Source organism: Oncorhynchus kisutch, linkage group LG15 (genome assembly GCF_002021735.2).
Source record: "Oncorhynchus kisutch isolate 150728-3 linkage group LG15, Okis_V2, whole genome shotgun sequence".
Lineage (NCBI taxonomy): Eukaryota > Metazoa > Chordata > Actinopteri > Salmoniformes > Salmonidae > Oncorhynchus > Oncorhynchus kisutch.
The window spans coordinates 65,256,416-65,281,677 of NC_034188.2; the positions used below are offsets into that span (position 1 = coordinate 65,256,416).

The following is a 25,262-nucleotide window of genomic DNA, read 5'->3' on the forward strand; positions in this document are numbered from 1 at the left end:
GGCAGGGTGTTACCTTTACCTCTCAGATTTACTGTGTTGCTGTATGCTTAAATTTCTGGCTCCAGTAGCTGACTCAGGTTGGGCCCTGGTCAAAAGTAGTGCACTACATAAGGAATAGATTGCCAATTGGGACAAATCCTCAGTGTTTGAGGAGTGATGGCAGGACAGTCTCTCAGTCCTATGCTATGTGTGTGTGATAAGACGAAGTGCCTCTTTTATTAAGCCAGTCAGCACCCGGGCTAGTCATAAACCAGTCTCTGAGCCCCACTGCCCAGCGTTGGTTAGCATTCTTCAGGATTACTGTGGCGGCACCACAACTTTTCAAAGGCAGCAGGCTTCGCGCATTGCAGATCACCCCCACAGCAGACATCTGCCCCCTGAAGCAAAGCTACAATTAGATCTGTCATCAAAACGGCTCAAATTTGCATGTGTGAGGAAATTAATTTACTGTGTGTGTTCACTAATTTGAGTCCAATATGTGTAAACTGAAGATTCCACTCTTTCTTCTAGTGCCCCAGTTTACCAGAGTTGTGATGGTAGTAAAGAGAGCAGGAACAAACCGTACTGACAAGACTGTGGTGTTTCACACATCTAATACCTTGACAGGAGCTCTTAACACTTCTTCAGAGGCTAGTGGCTCCTTCTCACATGTGTGCCATGTCAAACCCAGGACCTTCATTGGCCCCTGTTAGTAGCCAAGCCCTGTGAGAAGCTCAGCCCACCCCACTCCACTATCTCTACACCCTGGGTGCATCTCAAATGTTACCCTATTCCCTATATAGGGCCCATAGGGCTCTGGTCAAATGTAGTATACTATATTGGGAATGGGGTGCCATTTGGGATGCAACTCAAACTAAAGATCAAAAGACAAGCTTCTAATTTGTATGCTCTCATCAAGCCCCCATTCTTAGATGGGTTCTCATGGATTCAACTGAACTTCTCAGAGCAGTGATACTGCTGGTCCTGCATGGTGGTGTGTGTACAGTGTGTGTCTAAGGGGTTTCTTGGCTGTGTATACTTTGTCTATGCTGTGAGTGTGTTGAGTATGAGGGCGGCTGCAGTCATGCGTGGTATGCAGCCAGAGCCCAGCTAGCTCTCAGTAGGATTGATGGAACCGTTCTCCATCTCAACCCCCACCCTGGACCCAGATCAGCAGGAGTTAATGAAATTGAATTGATTTCCTTGTACCTCTTTCATGCAGGCAGAATTTAATCCTGGGAAGAATTTAGGTGGGAAAATGATGTGGGAAGGCATTCAGGGCTCTAAAGTTTGACCAACTTGGCCGAAATATCCGACCAAATATTTTCCTGTGCGACCAGGAGTTTTATTTTGGGACAACTGTGAGACTATGGAAAACATTTCTCAGATAGTAATTGTTGTAATGACAAGGCTTCGCTGCACCATTGTTTGAGTGCCCGAGAGAAACGAGCGAGTGCAGATTCGTTAGCGTCATGGTTGCACCCTTAACTACAGAGAAAACAGCATGCTTCTAACCCAACCATGTCAAAAGATCTGACCCATATTACCGGCACAATGTTTATCTTCCTATAGTGCAGGGTTTCCCAAACTCGTTCCTGGGGACCCCCCTGGGTGCATGTTTTTACATAGCTGATTCAGATGAGTTGGTTATGAATCAGGTGTGTAGTGCTAGGGCAAAAAACAAAACTAAGATAAACCAAGATAGACCACAGCTTGTTGTTTCCAATGGGAACAAATTAGTCATAGTGGTCAGAATAAGCAAGGAGGTGGGAAGAGCCAAGCACACGTTAGCAATATCCTATTGGCGCGTTCTGGTATACATCTGCATATTTCCGTTAGGAAATGCCTACTCTGTTGTGTGCAATAACTAAATTCGCCATTGCGCTCCTAAAACAGCGTGATTTAAAACACATTTTTGCAAAGGTTAAAGTCTACTAAACTTAGTCCACTCTGTTCACAACATATTTTTAGTTTTGGGAACCAAAAACTGTATTGAGATCAAATGTTTAATCAATGACAAAATTTGCAGAATGTCTGCCAAAATCCACTTCGTTCCATCTTCTCCCACTGCCCGCTAGTAGGCTTCCTCTCACTACCATATTTGTAGTGAGTGGACATGCCAACCAGATGCTTCACGTTTATACATCCAGTGAAATATCTGTCTCCCTGTTCTATCTGTGACTACAATGTGCACCCAGGGGGATGGCCCCAGGACCGAGTTTGGGAAACCCTGCTATAGCGGATCTCTGGGACAAAACTTTACATTCATAAACCATGTCGTGGGTCATCCTACAACTACTTGCATTAACCATTTGTTTACACTTTGTTTAGTCATTTTACCTCATTGGCTGGCTAACTATCTCATAACTTTACCACTATATCCAAACATTTGGGGCCCCAGAAAGAATGGAAAAGGATTGCTAATTCAGGAAATCAATAGAGAGAAATAGTAATGGTGTCTTTTTGTTGGCACTAACTCCGCCATGGTTCGTTGGACAAAGCCTATGGGGGACATGACTGGAGTTTTTCTATGGTTTTTGGATAGACGCCGAATATGAGGTCTGTGGTAAACACAGGCTTGGGAGATCTTCATCAGCTAATGTCACTTATTTTGAAGAATTTATGTAATAAAAAAAAACCATATAAAACACAAAGGCTTCATAATTCATAAAGGTCATGTTACCTGACTGATATTATCTCATAGAACATATAATATCTCCTAAGTCTGTGTTGACCTCGGACCTTATTTTGGCATTTATTCCAAAACCCTATTCTTTCCCTATCCATTTTTTCCGTAGGGATGGCTGAACGATCCAGAGGTCTTTTTTGTTTTGTTTTTTTTGCCCGATTTGGCAAAAAATCTGTCTCCCGCCAGCATGTGCTGTTTTTTCTTCATTGTTTTGCCCACCAAGCAAGTTTTTTGCTACATGAGGTTTATTTGATCTAATAGAAGTTTCGTAATGCTTAAGTTGTTACGAGTGTACTGATATAAGTAGGACACGTGACATCCTGGTATCTTTGAGAGAAAAAACACTTTATATCGGAGTAGATAGTAGTGCTGAGCGATTTAATTTCAGTTGTTTTTTGTTGACCGATGTCGGTTAAATTATTAGAATTTCATTTAGTTTTTTTTTCTTTTTCTGTGAGCTCATCTCTAGAGATATATCAGATCCAGCCTGAACTGTGCAATGTAGTAGGGAGTTGTAGTTTCCAACAGGCCAATATTCTACATAGTTTAGCGCATAGAACGTGGTAATTAACTACAATAACCATAATCCATTGCGCATCTACTTATCAGGTCTCTTTCTTTTACGCCTACTACAGAAGACACAGAACAATGCAAGTTCATGTAAATGAGAACTTGTTCTCAACTTGCCTACCTGGTTAAATAAAGGTGAAATAAATAATAAATACAACTTTGAAGAACTACTAAAATGTCTGAAAGCATAGGCAGCAGCTCTATAGAGATGATGATTTGGAATTAAATAATAAAGTCATCAAATGTAATATACACAACTGAAATATTTTATTAAAGTTATGTTAAGTGATAAGCAGTAATGGGCAGTCACTACCATCATGGGACTTTTATTCATTGTTTTATTCTGTGTTACCATGATTATTTTTTAAATAATCGAACCGACCTCAATAAGCACTAACCGCTCAGCACTAGATGGCTATGCATATTCATGGCATGATGAATAGTAGCATAGCATCTCTCCATTGAATACAGGTGGTTCACGTCAAAAACCCTCATTGAATATTCAAAAAATTATTACAATAATGAGATGTATCCAAAAGAAAGGATAGGCAGGAGCTAGACAGACCGCCATGCCGCTTTGTGGACAACGACTCCCATTGTTAGGGAGGAGAGACATGTATCTTGTCAGTATATCCATCATCTTTGATCATGGCAATAAATTAGTGACAGTTCTCTTGCATGTCATCATCAAAAACCTGACGTTTTTAAAGAGACTGTGTACAATTTTCAATGTAATGCATCTCAATAGGAAAATAGTGCTTTTACACAATGTAGACATGTAATATTCCACAAATGACTTTGTAATTTCAATGACAGGTATTTGTATCAACATTTTAGCTTTTATAATAAACTGTGTTTGCGGTGTTACATATTACTTTCTAAGGCACAACATGTGCTTCAAAAGTAGCTAGAATTCATATAGGCCCAATATATCCTGTATCTCAATCAATGTAAAAAAGTATATATGTTTTTCTGTTGCTCCTAAATTTCATGTGGCGCTCCTAACATTGTTAAGTTGGTAGCAATTTTTTTTATTTATTTAGAGCCATGAATACATTACATTTGCTAATGTATTTATCTAATTCAAGTACCATCCATGTACATGTAGGCTAAACAGTAAAGTTAAATCCACACTTGTATGCAGTCCTTCCCATTGGAAGAGGATTCATTACAAACCCAATGAAGCACATAACCCTGCCAGCTGAGCTATAGATCCCCAGTCAAGGTTAGCCAGTTCAAGCGAGAACAAGGAAACCATAAAACAAATCAGTTGACAGTATTTTCAAACGATTGACTATTACAAAAATACAAAGTCGACAAGAAAGGGTTTCATATCGTGAGGTCTGCTGGGTTGGCAGTTGTGGCTACGTGAAGATTCTAAGGCCCTGGTTCCCCTGATGAAGACTGCATGTCTATAACACAGTCACCTTGATGGAATGAGATGGCAACAGGGATTGTGAGGAAGTGTAAACTTAGTCTCCCCTCTTCTCACACACTTAACCATGGATTATGGTGTCTAAGAGACTTGAGCCCAATTTGCAGATGGCTGCATCCTTCCCTCTCACCCTCCCTCCTTCCATTCCCCCTCTCATCTGTGCCCTGGCAGGTGGCTGCATCCTTCCCTCACCCTCCCTCCTTCCGTTCCCCCTCATCTGTGCTCTGGCAGGTGGCTACATCCTTCCCTCTCACCCTCCCTCCTTCCGTTCCCCCTCTCATCTGTGCTCTGGCAGGTGGCTGCATCCTTCCCTCTCACCCTCCCTCCTTCCGTTCCCCCTCTCATCTGTGCTCTGGTAGGTGGCTGCATCCTTCCCTCTCACCCTCCCTCCTTCCGTTCCCCCTCTCATCTGTGCCCTGGCAGGTGGCTGGATTCTTTTGGGAGTCAGTGTTTTCTGTTACGCCAGAACACAGTCGACTTGCATCGGAGCTGTGCCACTATGAGTCACAGTGTATCCTAACGGTGTAGAGCAGACGCTCCTGGATTCAAACCGATCAACCACTTCAAATCCCCCCCTGAACAGTGAGCAGATCCTATTCCATTATGTATTCTCGGGGAACTGCCTGTGGCTCAGAACAGACGTCTGATATCATAAAAGTCAAAGAACTAGCCGTCTGTTCCTTTTCTTACAAGGATGTCAGCGAACATAGCTTTGCCCATTTTTTTTTTGTCAGTTTTGACGTGCTAGCTTGTTCCCCTAAGCTCTACTCGGGGAAAAGAGCTGCTGCCATGCATGCAATTCACAGCAGGATCCAAAAGCTTAATTTTGACACTATTGCAATTCTAAAACCCTTGGAAAATATACTTTAACACAGTATTACCCTTGAACAACTGCCTGTGTTAGTGCTGTTAAACAAAGATAGCATTTGAAAAACAAATTGATATTTCGCTAACCTTTGAACGTGCCAGGACTGTGTGAATTAGCTGACAGATGTGTTTGGAGAACTGCAAAGAAAAATGAATGTCGTTACGTAAGTGGCGTGAAATCGTGCCGTCCCTTGCATCTAAACAACTTCCATCTTTGTGCATTTTTCTACAGAGCTGTCCCATGATCAATACCTGCGTCTGTAATGGCACCCTTTCCCATATATAGTGGTATACTTTTGACCAGGGCCTGTATGGCTCTATATAGGGAAAAGGGTGCCAGTTGGGAATAGGGTGTCATTTGGGACACATACAGTATGTTGAAGAGAGAGCAGGAGGAGCAAGAGAGCCATGGAAACACTACCAGACAACTACCCACACATTTGTCGTTGTAGTATGAGGCCTAGTCGGCTTTCCTCCACTTGCATCATTTGTGCTATTGTTGTGCTATTGTTGTGCTATTGTTGCTAAGAACAACAGTAGAAAGACTCATGAAATGTCTTAAGAGTGTCTGTCTGTTTTTAGAGTAGATACAGAAAACGTAGGTTGTAGATCCAAACTGGATCTTGAGGAACTAGGCCTAATACCTATAAGGCTGAATCAACTCTTGTTGATGTCTGTGACCTTCAGATATACAGACATGGTCAGTTCACATTAAGCTGTCACTGACTGGACATGGACATTGCAAACACCAATGATGTGAGTAAAATATGATTTTACAAATTACATTTGCTGTACAAGCATGTCCTCTATGCATCAGTCAATCAAACCCTGATTAAAAAAAGTCAAAACATAACAAGATGTATGTACTCAACTAAATTAAACAAAAATAAACTTCACAGCATGTTGATTCAAACATGCTTCCTTGCTGCACGTGAAGTACTGTAGCCAACTGTGTTTGGATTTATCCCCAAAACCCTAAGGATATGATTGGCCTATCAAAGGTCATGGGTTTCTGCACAACATAATCCTGTTGAACTCTGTTTAACTCATCTCTGATTCATTTTCAGAAGTGTGAAATTTCACACAAGTCGTCATGCTACAGTAAACTAAACTCCAGAATTCTCTGAACCAGTAGTAGTGAGGAGTTAACCGGTGATGTCATTCATGCATAGAGAAAGTGGAGGTAGTTCCTTCTCCTCCCAGGGACAAAGAAGAAGGCTGATGTGAGCCTCCCTGTGTCCCAAGTGGCACCCTATTCCCATATTGGTCCAGGTCAAAAGTAGTGCGCTATGTAGGGAATAGGCAGCCATTTGGGATGCAACCCTGCCTTTGTCTAGGCTGTAAACTGAGTCAGCATTTAGCTGGAGTAGGGAACATTACCCTCCCATCGTATCGGGTTCCATAGACAGAAACACCTGCTTCACCCCGTGTCCTCTACCTCCTACCTCATCCAGGAGATCCCTCTGATTGCGTCAAAACAAATTGCACACTTTGCCCTATATCGTGCACTTATTTTGACCAGGGTTTATAGGCCTCTAGCCAAAAATAGGACACTATAGGGAATAGCTAGCCAAAAATCGTGCACTGTAGGGAATAGGGTGCCATTTGGGAAGCACCTTCTGAATCGTATAAACAACAGAACATGTAGTTGACGACCGGTCATTTCATTTAACTGGCAAGTGTTAAAATGTTCTCCCCTTCAGCATTGCATAGGATAGGTTTATTGTGTATATATTATATTGTCCAATACAGAATGGCCTTTAGGGTTGTGTTTCTGTAGCGTGAGGCAGCTCGATGTACAAGTACACCTCCTGGACAGGAGGCTAGTCTGTCAACAGGCAGACTTGTAAAGGGCAGTTATAATGACAGTCTCATTACTGTTGGAAACTACAGGCTGATAATATGATGTGAGTTGTAACAAACACATACACATTCATATACACACACATTCATATACACACACATTCATATACACATACAAAAAACTGTTGGATTTGGGAGATTAAGGGAACTCCTGCTGAGATGAAACAAGATTCCTGTTTTCTCCCAACATTCTGGCAGCAGAAGCATGGAATTGGGATCAGCTGGGAGACTGAAAGCCAGGAAGCCTGAATAAAGGGAACTGGTGGCATTTAAGATCTTGTTTGTGTAGCATAGTTAATCCACTTCTTTACTTGAAAAGAAAATGATTTGGCATGAAGATGAACATAAAACCTCAGAGTAAGCTTCCAGAGAAGACCAGCAAGCCAGGCCTGATACAGTTACTAGCCAGACGACCCAGTCAATTTTCTTGATGAGATCTCTGAGTTTGAAAAGACCTCTGTTGAGTCCCAAATGACCTATGGGTCCTGGTCAAACGTAGTGCACTATTTAGTTAATAATGTACCATTTGGGATGCATACAACCTCTCACAGTAATAGTAAAACTCTCTTTTGGATGTTAGTGTCGTAGACGTCCTGCTTTCCAGAACTTTCAAACTCCTCTGAGAGGTGTTTGTTTAGCTCTCCACAGCCATTCCCTCTATTATTGTAAACAGGGTCAGGGGTCTCCCTGGTAGTCAAGAGATCAGGCTTCAGGGTCATTCTTAGGCCTCAGTCGGTGAGGTAGCAGCCATCAGGAGCCATCTCCTCTTTCTCTGTGTGTGATGGCTGTACTGTACTGTCCCTGACAGGCCGTTTGCAGTCTTCTGCAGGCCAACCAAACCTGGGGGCTTTGTCTTGTTTTTCTCAGTGGCCGTCTGCCTAACAGGAGGCATATGGAGGGTGACCTTCAGTCCTCATCACTATCACTGGGCTCAATGGATGGCTGTTTAATCTGCTCTCTGGGCCTACAAGAGGTTTTGAGGGCAAGAGAGGGGGTGCAATTAGGGTCTGGGGAGTGGGGGATGGTCCAGGGAAATACTAGGGTAATGCTGGGGGGGGGGGGGGGGGGGAACTTTCACTCATGGAGGGGAATTGGGAAATGCCCCTAATTAGAGCTGGGGAGAAGGCTGTTGTCTAACCAGATAAGTGGGGTGATTTTGAACATGTAATTAGCTGTGGGGCATACTCATCTGGCCTTCTGCTGTTTTGGTCCAGGGGCCTGCTGGATCTGATGTTGGCCTCCCTGTGCTGCAGCATAACAGCTGTGGAGCCTAGGCTACTCTCACAATATGAGAGACAGGGAAAGGATGGGAACCCATTGACATTTTAATATGCTGATTATATTAAACACGCTATTTGTATTTATTATGGATCCCCATTCTACATGGGTTCCAGTAGGCAGTTATACAATTCTAAAAGCATTAGAACACTAAGTGTGTGTCCTCAGGCTCCTACTCCACTACCACATATCTACAACACAAAATCCATGTGTACAAGTGTGTATTATATTGCGTATGTTTGTGCTGCTTCACAGTCCCTGCTGCTCCATAAGGTGTATTTGTATTAGAGGTCGTTTTTGCAACCTTCCGGTTACTAGTCCAATGCTCTAACCACCTGCCTTACATTGTACTCCACGAGGAGCCTGCGTGGCAGGCTGACTACCTGTTAAGCGAGGACAGCAAGAAGCCAAGGTAAGTTGCTAGCTAGCATTAAACTTATAAAAAACAATCAATCTTCACATAATCACTAGTTAACTACACATGGTTGATATTACTAGTTTTTCTAGCGTGTCCTGCGTTGCATATAATTGATGCGGTGCCTGTTAATTTCTCATCGAATCCCAGGCTACTTCGCCAAACGGGTGATGATTTAGCACTGTCGTTGCACCAAACCTAACCTTAAACATCAATGCTTTTCTTGAAAATCAATATACAAGTATATATTTTTAAACCTGCATATTTAGTTAATATTGCCTGCTAACATGAATTTCTTCTTATTAGGGGAAATTGTGTCACTTCTCTTGTGTTCCGTGCAAGAGGTCAGGGTATATGCAGCAGTTTGGGCCACCTGGCTCGTTGCGAACTGTGAAGTCCATTTATTCCTAACAAAGACTGTAATTAATTTGCCAGAATTGTGACATAACATTGAAGGTTGTACAATGTAACAGCAATAATTAGACTTAGGGATGCCACCCGTTAGATAAAATACGGAACGGTTCCTTATTTCACTGAAAGAATAAACGTTTTGTTTTCGAGATGATAAGTTTCCAGATTCGACCATATTAATGACCAAACGTGTCCCGGGATTCTTCTGTTGAGGGAGAGGCGGACCAAAACGCAGCGTGGTTATTTTGATACATCTTTAATTAAGATGAAAATAGAACAATATACAAAAACAAGAAACGTGAAAAACCAAAAACAGCCCTATCTGGTGTAACAAACACAAAGACAGGAACAATCACCCACAAAACCCAACACCAAACAGGCTACCTAAATATGGTTCCCAATCAGAGACAATGACTAACACCTGCCTCTGATTGAGAACCATATCAGGCCAAACACAGAAACAGACAAACTAGACACACAACATAGAATGCCCACTCAGATCACACCCTGACCAAACAAAACATAGAACATACAAAGCAAACTATGGTCAGGGTGTGACAAAACACTCGTATTTCTGTGTGTTATTATGTTATAATTAAGTCTATGATTTGATAGAGCAGTCTGACTGAGCGATGGTAGGCAGCAGCATACTCATAAGCATTCATTCAAACAGCACTTTTGTGCGTTTGCCAGCAGCTCTTCGCAATGCTTTAACCATTGAGCTGTTTATGACATCAAGCCTATCAACTCCCGAGATTAGGCTGGTGTAACCGATGTGAAATGGCTAGCTAGTTAGCGGGGTGCGCGCTAATAGTGTTTCAATCGTTGACGTCACTCGCTCTGAGACTTGGAGAAGTTGTTCGCCTTGCTCCGATAGGGCCACAGCTTGTGTGGCTTCGAGGGTAGCTGTTGTCGATGTGTTCCTGTTTCGAGCCCAGGTAGGGGCGAAGAGAGGGACGGAAGCTATACTGTTACACTGGCAATACGTGCCTATAAGATCATCCAATAGTCAAAGGTATATGAAATACAAATGGTATAGAGAGAAATAGTCCTATAATTCCTATAATAACCTCAACCTAAAACTTCTTAACTGGGAATATTGAAGACTCATGTTAAAAGGAACCACCAGCTTTCATATCTTCTCATGTTCTGAGCAAGGAACTTAAACGTTAGCTTTTTTACATGACACATACTGCAGTTTTACTTTCTTCTCCAACACTTTGTTTTTGCATTATTTAAACCAAATTGAACATGTTTCATTATTTATTTGAGGCTACATTTATTTTTATTGATGTATTAAGTGAAAATAAATGTTTATTCATTATTGTTGTATTTGTCATTATTACAAATAAATTAAATATATATATTTAAATCGTCCGATTCATCGGTATCGGCTTTTTTTGGGCCTCCAATAATCAGTATTGGTATCAGCATTGAAAAATCATAATCGGTCGACCTCTAATTTGTATCTATTTTTTTAATTCTAATTTTACTGCTTGCATGAGTTACTTGATGTGGAATAGAGTTCCATGTATGTGGTTACTGAGCTGTTCTGTCTGCAGTGCTTTCCCAACATGAGTGATTGGTTAGTTTGTTGTTTATCAGCCTCTCACCCTGTATAATCATTGATTTGTACAAGTCAGGCACTGTTATCTCTGCCCTGTGTATCCTAGTAGGCACGTATTTTTCTCCCATGAAACGGTGTCCTAGTTGTAGTGAAGCTGTTGGTATCAGTAGTGTTGTTGGTTTGTGAGTCAAGTGGACAGGGTGCAAGGACCCTGCAGGTGACCAGGCTGTACTGTATGTATGCAAAGGACTTTTCTCTTTTTTTCTGTGTTACAATATTGTTTGTCCTCTCACAGCTGCACAGTGCTGAGTGATTAGAGGTGGGCATTGAAGTAGTCAAGGGCATTGAACGGTAATTAGTGCAATCTTACTCCACTGTAAGGAGGCCTTCAAGTAGTCATAGAAATGGTTTGTCAAGAGAAGGGGAAGACTTGTATAGAAGCTATTATTATTCCAATGCCCCCACCTCTCTCTGCTAATGTGCATTCACAAAGTGGCAGTGAGCTCCACAAACAAGCTGGCTGGAGAGTCGGGTAGCATTATGAACAGCGGGCCAAGCAGATGAATGTGTGGCTGCAGGTCTTTCTCTGCGAAGCAGGGAGGGAATCATCCTGACAGCCTGTGACGATGCTCTTTTCGCCTGTCTGCCTCTGTGTCAGGTAGAGCAGAGGAGCCGGCTGGGTAGGTCTTTAGCTGTAAACCCTGCTTTCCTGCACTGCTTACATCTCCCCTGTCTAGTCCAGCAAGGAGCACCTTTCTCTCTGTTCCTATTTCCTTCCTCTATATGGGGAAACAGTCACTACACATCCCCATGTCCCAAATGGCCGCCTATTCCCTATACAGTGCACTACTTTTGTGGGCCCTGGTAAAAAAAAAAAAAAGTGCAGTATGTAGGGTGTTGTTTGGGATGTAGCCCACAGCTCTGCGTCATGCAGTCCGGCCCTGTGGCTCTAAAACTTGTCATCAACATCAAATAGATGAGGCTCGAATGACGGAGATGAGTAAATTATTTCACAGTACATAGATGTTCTGCTGACTGGGCTCTCTCCCCTGGGGATCAATAATGTTGTTTTTTTAAAGCTGCAATTGTTGTTTATTAATTGCTCCCTGCTGACAGAGTGACTCTAATGGACTGGAATTACTGCTGTCTCGTAATGCATTAAACTCACCTCCCTCACCTCTATCTCCCCGTCACCCCTCTGGTCTGTTGTTCTGTGTGCAGCTGATTCCACAGCAGCTGGGGAGACAGGCCAGGCATTCCAGCCAGGGCAAAGTGCAGGGTGATCATTGATCATGTGTCCCAACATCACATGGCCCTGGGTCTCTGGTCCACTCCCATTGACCTCAGGCTCTGTCATGTGACATTGAGGCCAACTAGACTACAGGGTAACAAGGGCCCTGGTCAATAGGCACATTGTGTGCATCCCAAATGGCAACCTATTCCTTAAATAGTGCAAAAGTAGTGCACTACATAGGGGATAGGGTGCAATTTGGGAAGAACCCATTGTAGGACCCTGGGAGCAGAGACCACTGCCCTCCCTGCCCCCTTCGGGCTGTTTGTTTTCCCATTAATCTATTAATGTACTTTGGAGAATGGAGAGGTCAGAAGAAGTTTGTTCATTAAAAGATGTCTTTCTGTTGTTTACCTAGTACATGGTAGTAGGACAGATGGAGCTTCAGGGCCTTGTTGCTTTAACCCAAAACACTGAGGTTATTTTAGTCTCTCTCACACCCGTGGGCAATGAAAATGTATGCAAAGCAAAGGAGCATTTCACCATTTGTGTTACAGTACCTCTATCAATATGGCCATTGTTGCAACAACATGCCTGTCTGTATGCGGCCTATGATAATGACATTGCGATCTCATGTATGTGCACTGGGCCACGACGAAAGGGATGTACATCCTCATCTCATGTCACTGACTGACTGACCCTCTTGATCCTCCTGATCCCTGACCCAGCCACCCCTATGGCTCAGCAGGGGGCCTGCAGCCCACCACTACACTACCGACACATCTCTTTAAAGGGTGCACACATCGCACCGAATGTGGATTTCCCGTTCGTCTATCGATCGTTCAGCGCGCTGTTGACATCTGACTGGTGACATTGTCACGCGATTCTATATGTAAAATCAGTTTGCAGTCAGTTTGCGAGTACTCTCGGCAGGCAAACGCTATTGGTATGTTCGAGGCCTAATGCATCTCAGGGGATCAGCCACTGATTACCTTTTAAAGTTGCTCTTTGTGTCACTGATTGACTGGCTTTGCTGTACAGTAGATCTATGGACTCAGCACGCAGTGAGCCCACTGCCTGCCTGACTGCCTACAGTACTGCAGTCATCTCCGTTATTTACCAGAGTGAATATTTCATGGTGACATCAGGACTGGGGACGTGCTGCATTGTTACCTGAGGGCCACCGCCACCCAGCTCATCTGGCCCCTTGGTAAAAGGCCTCTAAATCAGGGCAGGGAATTCGTTTTTTTGTGGTGCTGCCTGTGTGATAAACCCAGAGATCTCAGAGATCTTATTTTGGGTTTTATTGCTGCTGGAGGGAGGGAGGAACAAAGAGAGGCAGCAGCTAGTCGCCCAGCCAAGCCACCAGCCTCACTGGCAAATCAGCAATCAATATTTACTGAGGGAGGGTATAAAGACCCGGCTTTACCGCCCTCTTCAGCCGCTTCACACACGCTCAGTTTGTCATCCCCCTGCCTTCAAAAATAGGGGTAAAAATGAACACCTTTGACATGAGAGAGAGGGGCGGGGGTGGGGGCGAGTGAGAGAAGCCCTTAATGTATTATGGATAGACAGTTCAGGTTCTAATGTGTTCTCTTTTCCTGTCCAGTAATAAAACTGTGAATTTGTGGAAATAAATCCCTAGAGGGAGGGAAGATGAAAGGGCAACTACATAAAAGCCAGTGGCTCAGAAACTCATCTGGCTTTATTGTACAGTGCAGTGTGGTTGGGATGGGTGTGTGAGAGCAGAAATGGGGTGGTGATGCTTTTGAAGGCAACTAACATGTCTTTTCCTTCTTGTGTCTTACAGTGAGGGGGTCTTCAAGTGCCCAGAGGACCAGCTGCCCCTGGACTATGCCAAGGTACGGTTAAAATCCTCTTACCCACTTTCTCACATACGTATTCAAGTTTCAATATGATCTGTGTGCCAGTTAAGCAATACTTTAGCCTACAACCATAGTTAAGCCTACAACCATGCCCCAATCAACATAATTCACCCTCACTTTCTGATGTCTCTGGACTACCCAGTAACTTACCCATACAACACACTAATTATGAATGTCCTGGTCAGGCTGAGATGAGGCATTATTTTAAATGTGAATCTGAAGGGACCCAAATGGTACTATATTCCCTATATAGTGCACTATTTAGACCAAACGTAGTGGACTATATAGGGAATAGGGTCCCATTTGAGACACAGCATGGACACGTGAATCACCATGTCCCTTGCCCCAGACCCTTAGACCAACAGACAGACAGAGGGCTCAGGCAGCTAGCTAGCCATCCTAGTATATTCCCACTAATTGTGCTAATGAAGGACCACAGGCTACTCATTCCCCTTGGAATGTCAGGTTTGATGGCGGTCCGTTTCTCAATGCACAAAACTCTCGCACACTACGGTCGACATGAACGTTTTAGAGTTTAATACAGTACCCATGAAAAACAAATGAGCAGACATTACACAACCGGAGAGCGGCTGGGGAGTGGTAATAACACTCTCCAGCCTAGCAGCCAAAGTCAAAGGTTGTGTTTAAATGTTTTAAGTATTGCATTGCTGGAGAAAAGCAGGGTATTGGGTTGATCTGTGAGAAAAGGGAGGCAAAAGCCTTCAAATCACTAAAATAGTAGCTCTCCTAAACCTCTTCATCTGGGTTCCACTGAAAGAATACCACATCTAAATCTCTTTAATTCACCTTTTGGCTTCTTACTCCATCTTTTCTTTTAAGCATTTAATCAGATTGTACTGGGGGGAAAGATGGTGGCAGTCTTTATTCGTAATGAAAGAATCACTCTCTTACAAACTTGATTTCTCCATTGTGCCACAGTGTGCAGCGAAAGGATAAGGACTTAATTCTGCTCTGTGCATGAGAGGACCCCAAGCTTAACACTGAACAAAGCAATAAAAATACCATTGGTCACTAATTCATCATCTCAGTTACTGTACACTTTCTAGTTTTTCCATCAATAAAAGAATTGCCCATACAGTAGGCCTATCATGCTCTATACTAGAACATTAGCATGCTAAAGTGTGTTAGGAGTTCAGAGGCAGCGATCCAGTGAGGTGGTGAGTGTGAGTTCAGTGGGTGCTGAGCTGCGACTGCTAGCGAAGCACTTAAGGAGACTGTAGTCACGACAGAGAAGCAGTACATGGGTCCCCACAGTGAGGACGTGCTCATTGTACATCTGTCAGACACTGTTATTTACTGATGCCTTCATAGCCTTCCAGTCACCTGTAAATTACCCCCTGCTGGTGACTAGGGATGCATCCCAATTGGCACCCTACTCCCTATATAGTGCACTTCTGTTGACCAGAAACCTGTGTGCCCTGATCAAAACTAGTGCCGTATATAGGGAATAGGGTGCCATTTGGGACACAGTCCAGCTCCCTGGGTACAGCTCATTACACTATGTCCCTGTCCTTGCCCTCCCCTGAACACAGCTCAATTCTAATAATGCTCTCATTTCACCCAGCCAGTGCAACATGTCATTCAAATATGTCCCTGTTGTCAGAGAGGAAGCAGAATGTCAGTAATGTAAAGGGATGGGTTCTGCTGTGAGACTGCAGCTGACTGACTCTTCCAAAACACAGACAGACAGAGTCGAAGTTAGCACTCCAAAGAGCTTTAGTTCCCTGATCCGCCAGGGCCAATGTTATTAAAAGGTCTTTATTGCAGTCCCCCGCAGACTCCCAGGCAGGAACAATGAGGGAACGTTAAGGTTTACTTTAGAGGATTTGGTTTCTTTGTCATCTTGGCTCAGTGCATGTGATTTCCAGTAGGAAATAGTATTGTGGTTATCTGCTTCAATCACTCACCATGCATTATTATGCTGCGGTACATGCTGCAGTAGATTGTAAGAGACAGTGCTGTTCTGTAGCACAATAGTTGCTTTATTGGTCCATTTGCACAGATAGCCTATTCTTTATTTGTTGCTGTCATAGTACCCAACCTGAAACACAACACACACATCACCGGCTGCTCACACACCAACACACATACACCAATTATCTGCCATAGTACTGTGCTCCTTTCAGATGGCAAGACTCTTCTCTGCTATGTATTTTGGGGATTTGAAGGCAGTGTTCATTACAGCATGGTTAATGTAATATATAAATCATCCTCACTAGTTAAACTACTGTAGCACACAGCTTTTATTTTGTGATGACATTACAGTTCATGTAAGTTAATGGACCAATAAAGGCTGCCAAGTCAGGAGAGGGAAAAGTTTTACCTCAGATCTACTTTTGGTTCTAATGTATTATTCACTGGACCCTTTTTAATTCCACTGCACATTTACCTTTTACAATTCTGACTTTTACAGTTCTAATAAATGAACATTTACAGTGTACTTATTTATGTATAAATAGTATTTAGGCTATGGTAAAACCATAGTATCTCAATGTTTTGATTCATAGCCTATAGGGAAAGAGACTTCCTCTTGTATGACGGCGTGTGACGACAGTTGAGCTGTTATTTGTTTTAGGGACAGCTTTGACATTTTGAGGAAGTTCCTTTTCTCCTCATGTGACAAAGGCAGCCTGGGCACCATAGGGACGGAGATGCATGCAGTGCTGCCTCACATGGGTTGTGTGTGGCCTCACATGGGTTGTGTGTGGCCTCACATGGGTTGTGTGTGGCCTCACATGGGTTGTGTGTGGCCTAAATCTGTAAATCCAGAGGATACTGTCCTGTAGGGAGTGGATTTGGCTTGATTGGATGGAGAAGGACCTCATCCTTCTTGATCAGTGACCATGGGGTGTTCTCCCTCACTCTAATTCTCTCTCTGATGTTTTCAACATTTCATGAACTATAATTCCATAAACATTGCAGTATATATTCTTGTGTTCACAGAAGTTTAATTGTTATTCCTAATATTCCTGTGGGACTGATTCATTTGCCATTCATGTCACATGTCCATGACTAGTACTTTGAACTCTGCTGTTTGGCTGCTGGTCACTCAGACCCTCTTTGTCAAGGCTTCAGTGTATTAGTAATACACTTAGTTGGGCATCAACATGATAATCATTACTAGACTGCTGCAAACACCCTTTGTCTTACTCGGTCACACACTATATTAGTTTGTGTGTTACCATTGGTGTGGCCACTATACCCCCACTCTGTCCCCATAGCATAATCAGCATTAAGGAGATGTATTGGGGCCCAGCGACAGACTAGCTTCCTGTCCAGGGGGTGTACTTGTACATCAACCTGCCTCATGCTACAGAAACAGGAGATGGGCTGGACAAGACGTATCTATCCCAGTGTGAACCAGTGCTGATCATGTGCTCATGGTTGTGTCATGGCTACAGATCTACCCTGACCCAGAGCTAGAGCAGCAGATCCTGGCTCTACCCATCCGCTGCATCCACAGTGAGGAAGGCTGTCGTTGGACCGGACAGATGATGCAGCTCCAGGTCAGTAGCTGCCTGCCTGGCTTTCTTATCTTTTTTTTCTTTGTTTTACCTTTCTATCTCTCTACAGTATCTCATCCTCTCCCTTGCTCCTCCTGTCTAAGCCACCTCCTTTGTGACCAGAGCCCTGTGTCTCCTGCCTCCAGTGTGTCGTGTTGTGTTCTCTGCTAGCTGAAGCCTGGCTAAATGCTAAATACCGCGTGTCTGGCTGCTGACACATTCCTCTCTCCCCCCCTCCCTCCGTCACCCTCAGGGCCACTTCTCCACCTGCGCCTTCAATGTGATCCCCTGCCCCAACCGCTGCTCCATCAAGCTGACGCGCCGTGACCTGCCCGACCACCTGCAGCACGACTGCCCTAAGCGCAAGGTCAAGTGCGAGTTCTGCGGCAACGAGTTCACCGGGGAGGCCTATGAGGTAAACAACAACAATAAACAGAGACCTACTTTTTAATTTTGTTTGTATATTTTTACAGGGTAGCACTTACAAGTAAACAACCTGGTGAATAGAAATATTTGTATTGTCTACCCCAGAATGCCCATTATGTAAATTACTCTCGCTTTCGAAGGTGGCAGTGTATTCAGATAGAATGTGTGTTGGCGTGAGGGGAGCGAGGTAGACCTGTGCACATTTCACACTGTGTGCTTTTCTCTCAGTCCATGAGAAGTAGTGTCTCACGGTTAAAGTTAGCCTTCCTCCCTCTAACTAACACCTATGTTACTGTTTACAGGCTGACCCTCCTTTGTTTATACAGGCCCAATGTGGCCTTTCTGTTTATACAGGCCCAATGTAGACTTTCTGTTTTATACAGGCCCAATGTACACTTTCTGTTTTATACAGGCCCAATGTAGACTTTCTGTTTTATACAGGCCCAATGTAGACTTTCTGTTTTATACAGGCCCAATGTGGACTTTCTGTTTTATACAGGCCCAATGTGGACTTTCTGTTTTATACAGGCCCAATGTGGACTTTCTGTTTTATACAGGCCCAATGTGGCCTTTCTGTTTATACATTTGATGCATACCAATAACTTTTTTTTCTCTGACCAATTGTGACCCACCACCTCGATTCGGTCTTATGTAGCAAAATTTGAAATTGTGTTTTTTTACATTGTATAAAAGTAGACACTGCGAACTAGTAAATGGTATATCATACACTGCAGTTGAGGAACAATGGGAAAGTTGCTTTGAAAGTTGATAAACTTGTAACACCACTTTTTTAGAAAATGGCCCTTGAATGTTTTGGTACACCTACTACTTTTTTGTCTACACCCATTCAGCATCGTTCACACCCTCTTAAGCCTTAGCCCCACTCATAGATGGCCACCATGTATGAATCTGCAGGTAGCTAAAGCTAACCAACTAGGTTCAATGTTAGCTAGCTTGCAATCATATAGTACTCTGCTTCCATCGTGCATTCCACTGATTTCAAAACTTGGTCAATTTCTTCTGTGACAACAACACTGTTGATCACCATTTCTTCTCTATCACTGTCATCAGAAGACTCTGTAATGTCTAGTTTAATGAAAAATGTTTTTAACTAAATCAGGGATGTCCTCATCGTCAGAGAGATTCAGCATGGCATGATCGTCCTCCAGAAAGTAGTCCGTCACAACTTCTTCCCACTGATCTTTGTCGATAGCTCCTGTTAAATTCAGGGAAGCAATGTTGAGAGCAGTAGCAACACTTTTGCAGTTCTCCATGATATCTTTATAAAAGTCCACAGTAGCAAGGATTATCTACACATACTGAGCAGCTCATGTTATAGACCGAAGCATGCTACATGGCAGACCAATACAAACTAATCTCTCGGCATGTCCAGCCCATCCATTATCTCAGCTAATCATGGCTAGCAGGAAGGTTCATGACTTTTTCTGTGGCTAAACCAATTAGGCTCGTAATTTAACAATTTTATTCATATTTACATATGGCATACAAGTTTGTTATTAAGGCACATGAAAGTTCACATGTTCCAGAAGGCATTTCTGCCAATAAAACACATTTTCATAAGAATGTTTCCAAATACATTAAAATGTCTCTCCTGTGAAGTAGGGACGTGCGACATACACCTAGCTTTTTGAAAAGAGTCACAATTATGATGAACTGCGCTGAAAGCTTGGTAGTTTTGCTGGTAGTTTTGCAGGTTGTGATGTCACTGCTGTGTTGTGACCTGTTTGTGTGTCCTGTCTTTTCTCCCAGAACCACCAAGGTATTTGTCCCCAGGAGAGTGTGTACTGTGAGAATAAGTGTGGTGCGCGGATGATGCGTCGGCTCCTGTCCCAGCACAGTCTGGCTGAGTGTCCCAAACGCACGCAGCCCTGCAAGTACTGTGGCAAGGAGTTTGTCTTCGACACCATCCAGGTTAGTCAACAACACCAACACACCTCCTCTAACCGAACAAGCTCTAGAACTTCTCCTCCTGCGTGTCTTGTTTTACAATCACATTTTTCATCACGTGATTAATGGGTACATTTTCTTTCCCATCAATGTAGTATTTGTATTGGAAGGCTAGACCTAAATTGGTGCCCAAACTCAGACCTGTGAGAATTAAATGTTTTGAAGGTTTATTCTGGAGGGTTGTTAGGAGTCCTTCCCCTATTTGACTGTGTGTGATGAAAGAACAGTGCAGTCTGTCGTGGATGAAGGAGGGTTCTCAGTCTCTGTAGAGCAGGATGGCACTGGGCCCATGGTTGCATGAACACTGGCTTCTATGGTGCTCACTTCTCTGTGCCAGCCCGTAGTTTGTGCTGGCTGCGTCCACCCCCGGCAGCACCTGTCTCTGCACACATCCTGTCCTCAGGCCCAGCGGCTGGCCAGCCACTCCCACTCTCCTCTTCTCTCATACCTGCAGTTTATTCATCATGTCTCCCTCTCAGAGCACATGCTTTATGATGCAGACATCAGCTCCATAATCAAATTGTTTATCCCATTCATACATTTTAATAGATAGTCATTTGTTCAATATGATACACAACAATCTTTAATCACTCACAGTGATTCTGCTGTGTAAAGTACATAATGTAATAAATTAAATAATACATTTGATCTTTTTTTTTTGCCCTACAGAACCATCAGTACCACTGCCCTCGGTTTCCAGTTGCATGCCCAAACCAGTGTGGGACCCCCAACATTGCCCGGGAGGACTTGGCCAATCACGTGAAGGAGAACTGTGGCAGTGCCCTCATCCTCTGCCCCTTCAAAGATGCTGGCTGCAAACACAGGGTAAGGCTGACCTGCTGCGATCTAGCTGCTTTTTATTATTTCAGACCCTCATTGAGAATAACTCAATAATATTTGGATTATTATGCTTCATGCTCCGGTGGCGTTGAAACCCAGTAACTTATGTCCAAAGCGATGATTGTCTCCAGCATACATCACTGTCTGCCCGTCTGTGCCTCTAGGCTCTATTTTAATGAGAGTCACACTTCTCCTCCGCTCTGACAGCGTATTTAGGTCTATTTTTGAAACTGACGTCAATCTGAGAAAATGTGGAGAGCTCCCAGAGTCAGAGAAAACAGGCTTCATGCTTTGTGTTGTCAGCTTCTCTCCTTCAGTTTGAAATGGGAGCGAGTTTGGAAAGCTCAGTGCAAAGTAATGCACATGGTCTGACAAATGCATAAATGACTCTCTCCCTGACCACGAAGACATCAGGCGAGAGAGTACAACCAAGAGTGCAGATGTTCAGTACACCAAACACAAATGTGTATGGCAGGGCTCCCAAAAGAGCAGCTGATCAGCAGACAGACAACATTCACTTACTGTAGGAGGCTTGAATGTGAAACTCAAACAGACAAAACAATTTAGTGTGATGTGCATACTGTACCACATTATTAAACACAACACATTTATATACAGAGTTTGTACTATACAGAGTTTCACCCTCCTTGCTACACACAGTGACCTTTCCCTAACCAGTCTCTCCTCTCTCCTTGCAGTGCCCAAAACTAGCGATCGGTCGTCACCTGGAGGACACGACCAAGTCCCACCTGACCATGATGTGCAGCCTGGTGGGGCGCCAGCGGCAGGAGATCCTGGAGCTGCGGAGGGAGATGGAGGAGCTGTCAGTCAGCAACGATGGAGTGCTCATCTGGAAGCTCAGCGACTACTCCCGGAAACTCCAGGAGGCCAAGCTCCGGAACAACCATGAGTTCTTCAGCCCGCCCTTCTATACCCATCGCTATGGCTATAAGTTGCAGGTGTCTGCGTTTCTCAATGGTAATGGCAGTGGGGAGGGCTCACACCTGTCCATCTACATCCGTGTACTGCCAGGGGAGTACGACAACCTGCTTGAGTGGCCCTTCTCCTACAAGGTGACCTTCTCCATCATGGACCAGAGCGACCCGTCGCTGTCCAAGCCCCAACACATTACAGAGACCTTCAATCCTGACCCCAACTGGAAGAACTTCCAGAAACCATGCAGCACCCGCAACTCGCTGGACGAGAGCACCCTGGGCTTTGGCTACCCCAAGTTCATCTCCCATGAAGAGATCAAGAAGAGGAACTATGTCAGAGACAACTCCATCTTCCTCAAGGCTTCCATAGAGATCCCCCAGAAAATTATGGCCTGAGGGAAGAGATGGTTTTTGGTTTATCGGAAGGGAAAGGAGGGTGAAAGACAGGCTTGAGACTGATATGACACTTACCTTGAGAACTTCACCACACTTATCCTTTAAACACTGAATAACTGTCCAAATCCATACAGCCACTCCACTGCAGGACTTAGAGCTGCTAGTCTGTTGGGTTGTGTTGGAGGACCCCACTATATTTAAATGGAGGAGAATTCTAAGTGTTTGGTATGCAGAAACCATCACTTTCTGATTCTTATTTTTAAGTGTTTGTTTTCTAAAAATGTTCTTCTCTATCTGCAACAGAAAGCCTTGTAAATCAACAGTGCCTAGAGTTTATTTTAAGTTGTATTTTGTTGTTTTTCTGCAGCACAGGTAAATATTAAGGAAGGATAGAGCGATGTTCTGGAGGTGGAAGGCGTCCTTAAGCCTAGTGTTTTCGGCTCTGGTTTGAACCATCGTATCTGGTCACGAGCGGTCTATAGAATAGAGAAAACCTCAGGCTATTGGAAGGAGCTCATCACACTCTCAAACCCAACTGCCTTCTGTTTACATGCTCTAACAGTATCTCCCACTGATCCCTTAACAAATGCAAAGCTCTTGGTAGCGAATTTGAGATTTGCTGTTAAGCTTATTGTCAGCAAACAATATTACAGCTGTGAATTAAGTTTGTTTCTTCTTGTCATTGTTCCATCACTCGCTGTCTACAGTTCGTCATTTGGAAATTGCTTATGAATGAGAGGATCATGACCTTTAGACAAAAAACAACAATCATTTGTCACAGGTAGATTTATAGGCCTCTGAAAGACATCTCCTGTGGAGTCCTGAGAGGATAGATACAGTAGATGGGTTCCTGTGCATTGTTGGTCAAAGGTGCTAATTAATGTATGACGGTCTTTGAATGTGTAGAACTGAATCGAATCCACTCAGTCTTGTCAAGAGGCGATATGGTACATGTGTACTTAAGTGTGAAGGGAAAGCCATGAGGGCTGGGTCTTAGTTGGTAGGCAGGTAGGCACGTAGGTAGGGGAGAGATGAGCTCGAAGACATCAACAGAAAAACATGCATGTTTCAATGAGATTCAACGTGGACCACATTTTTGTACTGTAACCTGTATTCTTGAAATCTTTTCCCCCGATACTGAGGGCTTTTTTGCAGTGGAGGACCTGTTAAATGGAACCAAATTCTTTTTATATTTGCAAAATATGAGCAACATTTGTTGATAATATGTCATATACCGAAAGACATTTGAGTGAATTAGCTTAACGGAGGTCTGTGAACTGAAGTGCATTGTTTTTAAGTCAGCCCAGGCGGGAATGGGGGCTGTTTAAATGTGGTTTATGCCTTGGTTCCCACCTGAGAATGACGTGTGGGTACCTCAGGACAGACTGCATCTCAATGGTGTGGCGCTGCTGGTTACCATGGCCACCAGTGTGCATCTTCATCTCAGCACATAAGCTGGTCACGAGGAGAGGTTGAAGAGGAGCAGCCATGTGCAATACACCAGTCAGAGGCTCCATCAGACCAGTAACACCCGCAGTGGAGGACTTGATCAAACATTCATGACATAATGTGAATAATACTGATGTAAAAAATGCAGAAGCCCATTCTGTCATTTTTTTTCTACATTAAAATTCCTGGTTTCTTGCTATAATACCAGCCAATATTTTACAGTGATTTTAAAGAACTAAAAAAAAGAACATTTTGTAAGGTTATGTATTTTGCGAAGTACTTAAATGTTTTATAAAACTTTTTGTTGGCGAGTCGGGGTTGAGCTTAGGGATTTTATGGACACTTAAAAAAAAAAGTTGAATCTCTTCTGAATCTGAATAATTGTTTTGTTTGGATCTCATATTCTGTCTGTATTACTTTGTCTTTAAAATGTATTATTTTAAAGAACATCACTTAAGCTTGATTGACTAGATGGCAAAGATGTTTTAATATGTTGAGTGCTTCTCAATTTCTCTTTTAAAATAAAATACCCTCTATTACATCTTTCTTCACTATGCTGCTAATTTACTCTTTATGTAGTTGTACAGTATGTCTGAGTGTTTGCATCACCTACTGACTTCTCAGCTTTCATCCACATGAATATTGTCAGGCAGTTTGGCCTCTCAGCTGAACCCTTCCCCACCAGAAAATGTTTTACTGATCACATTGATGATTCTGCTCCTCTTGTAACACATACAGTAAACCACGCTAGATACAGTGCCTGGCTCAGCTGTCTCGTAGGCTGACAACTTGTCTTAAACTACAGCAAATGTTACCTTAACTCTTGCTTCCTTGATGAAAAGGTGCAATTTCTGTCTGAAATTCCTGCCTTTTTCAGCACTTCAAGTTTATCAATAAAATCTCTTGTCCCACCGTGTTTCACTTGTTTTAGTTAGTCCCATACTGAGCACCCACTCCAAGCATCTAGTCTGAATTGAATTATCACAGTAGTGTTGTCTAAGGAGCAGGCCCCATCTGATTACAACACAAAGCCCTCCTGGTCGCTTCCCTGCCTCCCTTCCTCCCTCTCTGGTCCAACACATCCAGAGATGGAGGGAACGGAGGAAAGGGGGCAGAGAGAGAGGAAGCGAGGCAGACGCTTGCCCTGCTTTGATGTGATGCCAGGAGTTTGCTGTAGCTCTCAGCTTGAATGATGTTGAATGTGGAGTTTAGGGAAGGGGAAAATTAGCTTTTACCTCCGTTAACTCAAATATCCCTCAGGAAGGAAACTCTTTCTTCACTTGTTTTAGAATAGTTTGGGGAACTTTTTTCTCAAAAGTAAAACTTATGAAGTTACACAAAGGGTGATGTGGAATGGCACACACTCACTCCACTGTCAATTCTCCAGGATATTTGTGCATAGTCCTACTTACATTTCTCTTTAAATGGCTACTTATTTATCATTATGGGAAAATTGTTCCCATGACAAAATATGTTTCCCTGCTGTGGGCAATGTTTTCAGTGGTATGAATTTCACTACAAGGGGTTCTCTGG

The 25,262-nt window shown here is 43.4% G+C and overlaps 1 protein-coding gene across 1 annotated transcript in view; it reads left to right on the forward strand.

Annotated features, from left to right (window-relative positions):
* LOC109905702 (TNF receptor-associated factor 4-like) overlaps positions 1 to 24,645 on the forward strand; it is a 43,164-nt gene extending 18,519 nt beyond the window's left edge. Inside the window, exons 2-7 of the mRNA XM_020503229.2 lie at positions 14,116 to 14,167; positions 17,614 to 17,718; positions 17,969 to 18,130; positions 19,912 to 20,073; positions 20,779 to 20,934; positions 21,648 to 24,645. Of these exons, the coding sequence (XP_020358818.1) occupies positions 14,116 to 14,167; positions 17,614 to 17,718; positions 17,969 to 18,130; positions 19,912 to 20,073; positions 20,779 to 20,934; positions 21,648 to 22,280 (1,270 nt within the window). The 3' untranslated portion in view covers positions 22,281 to 24,645. The remainder of the gene's footprint in view (positions 1 to 14,115; positions 14,168 to 17,613; positions 17,719 to 17,968; positions 18,131 to 19,911; positions 20,074 to 20,778; positions 20,935 to 21,647) is intronic.
* Positions 24,646 to 25,262: the final 617 nt, after the last annotated feature.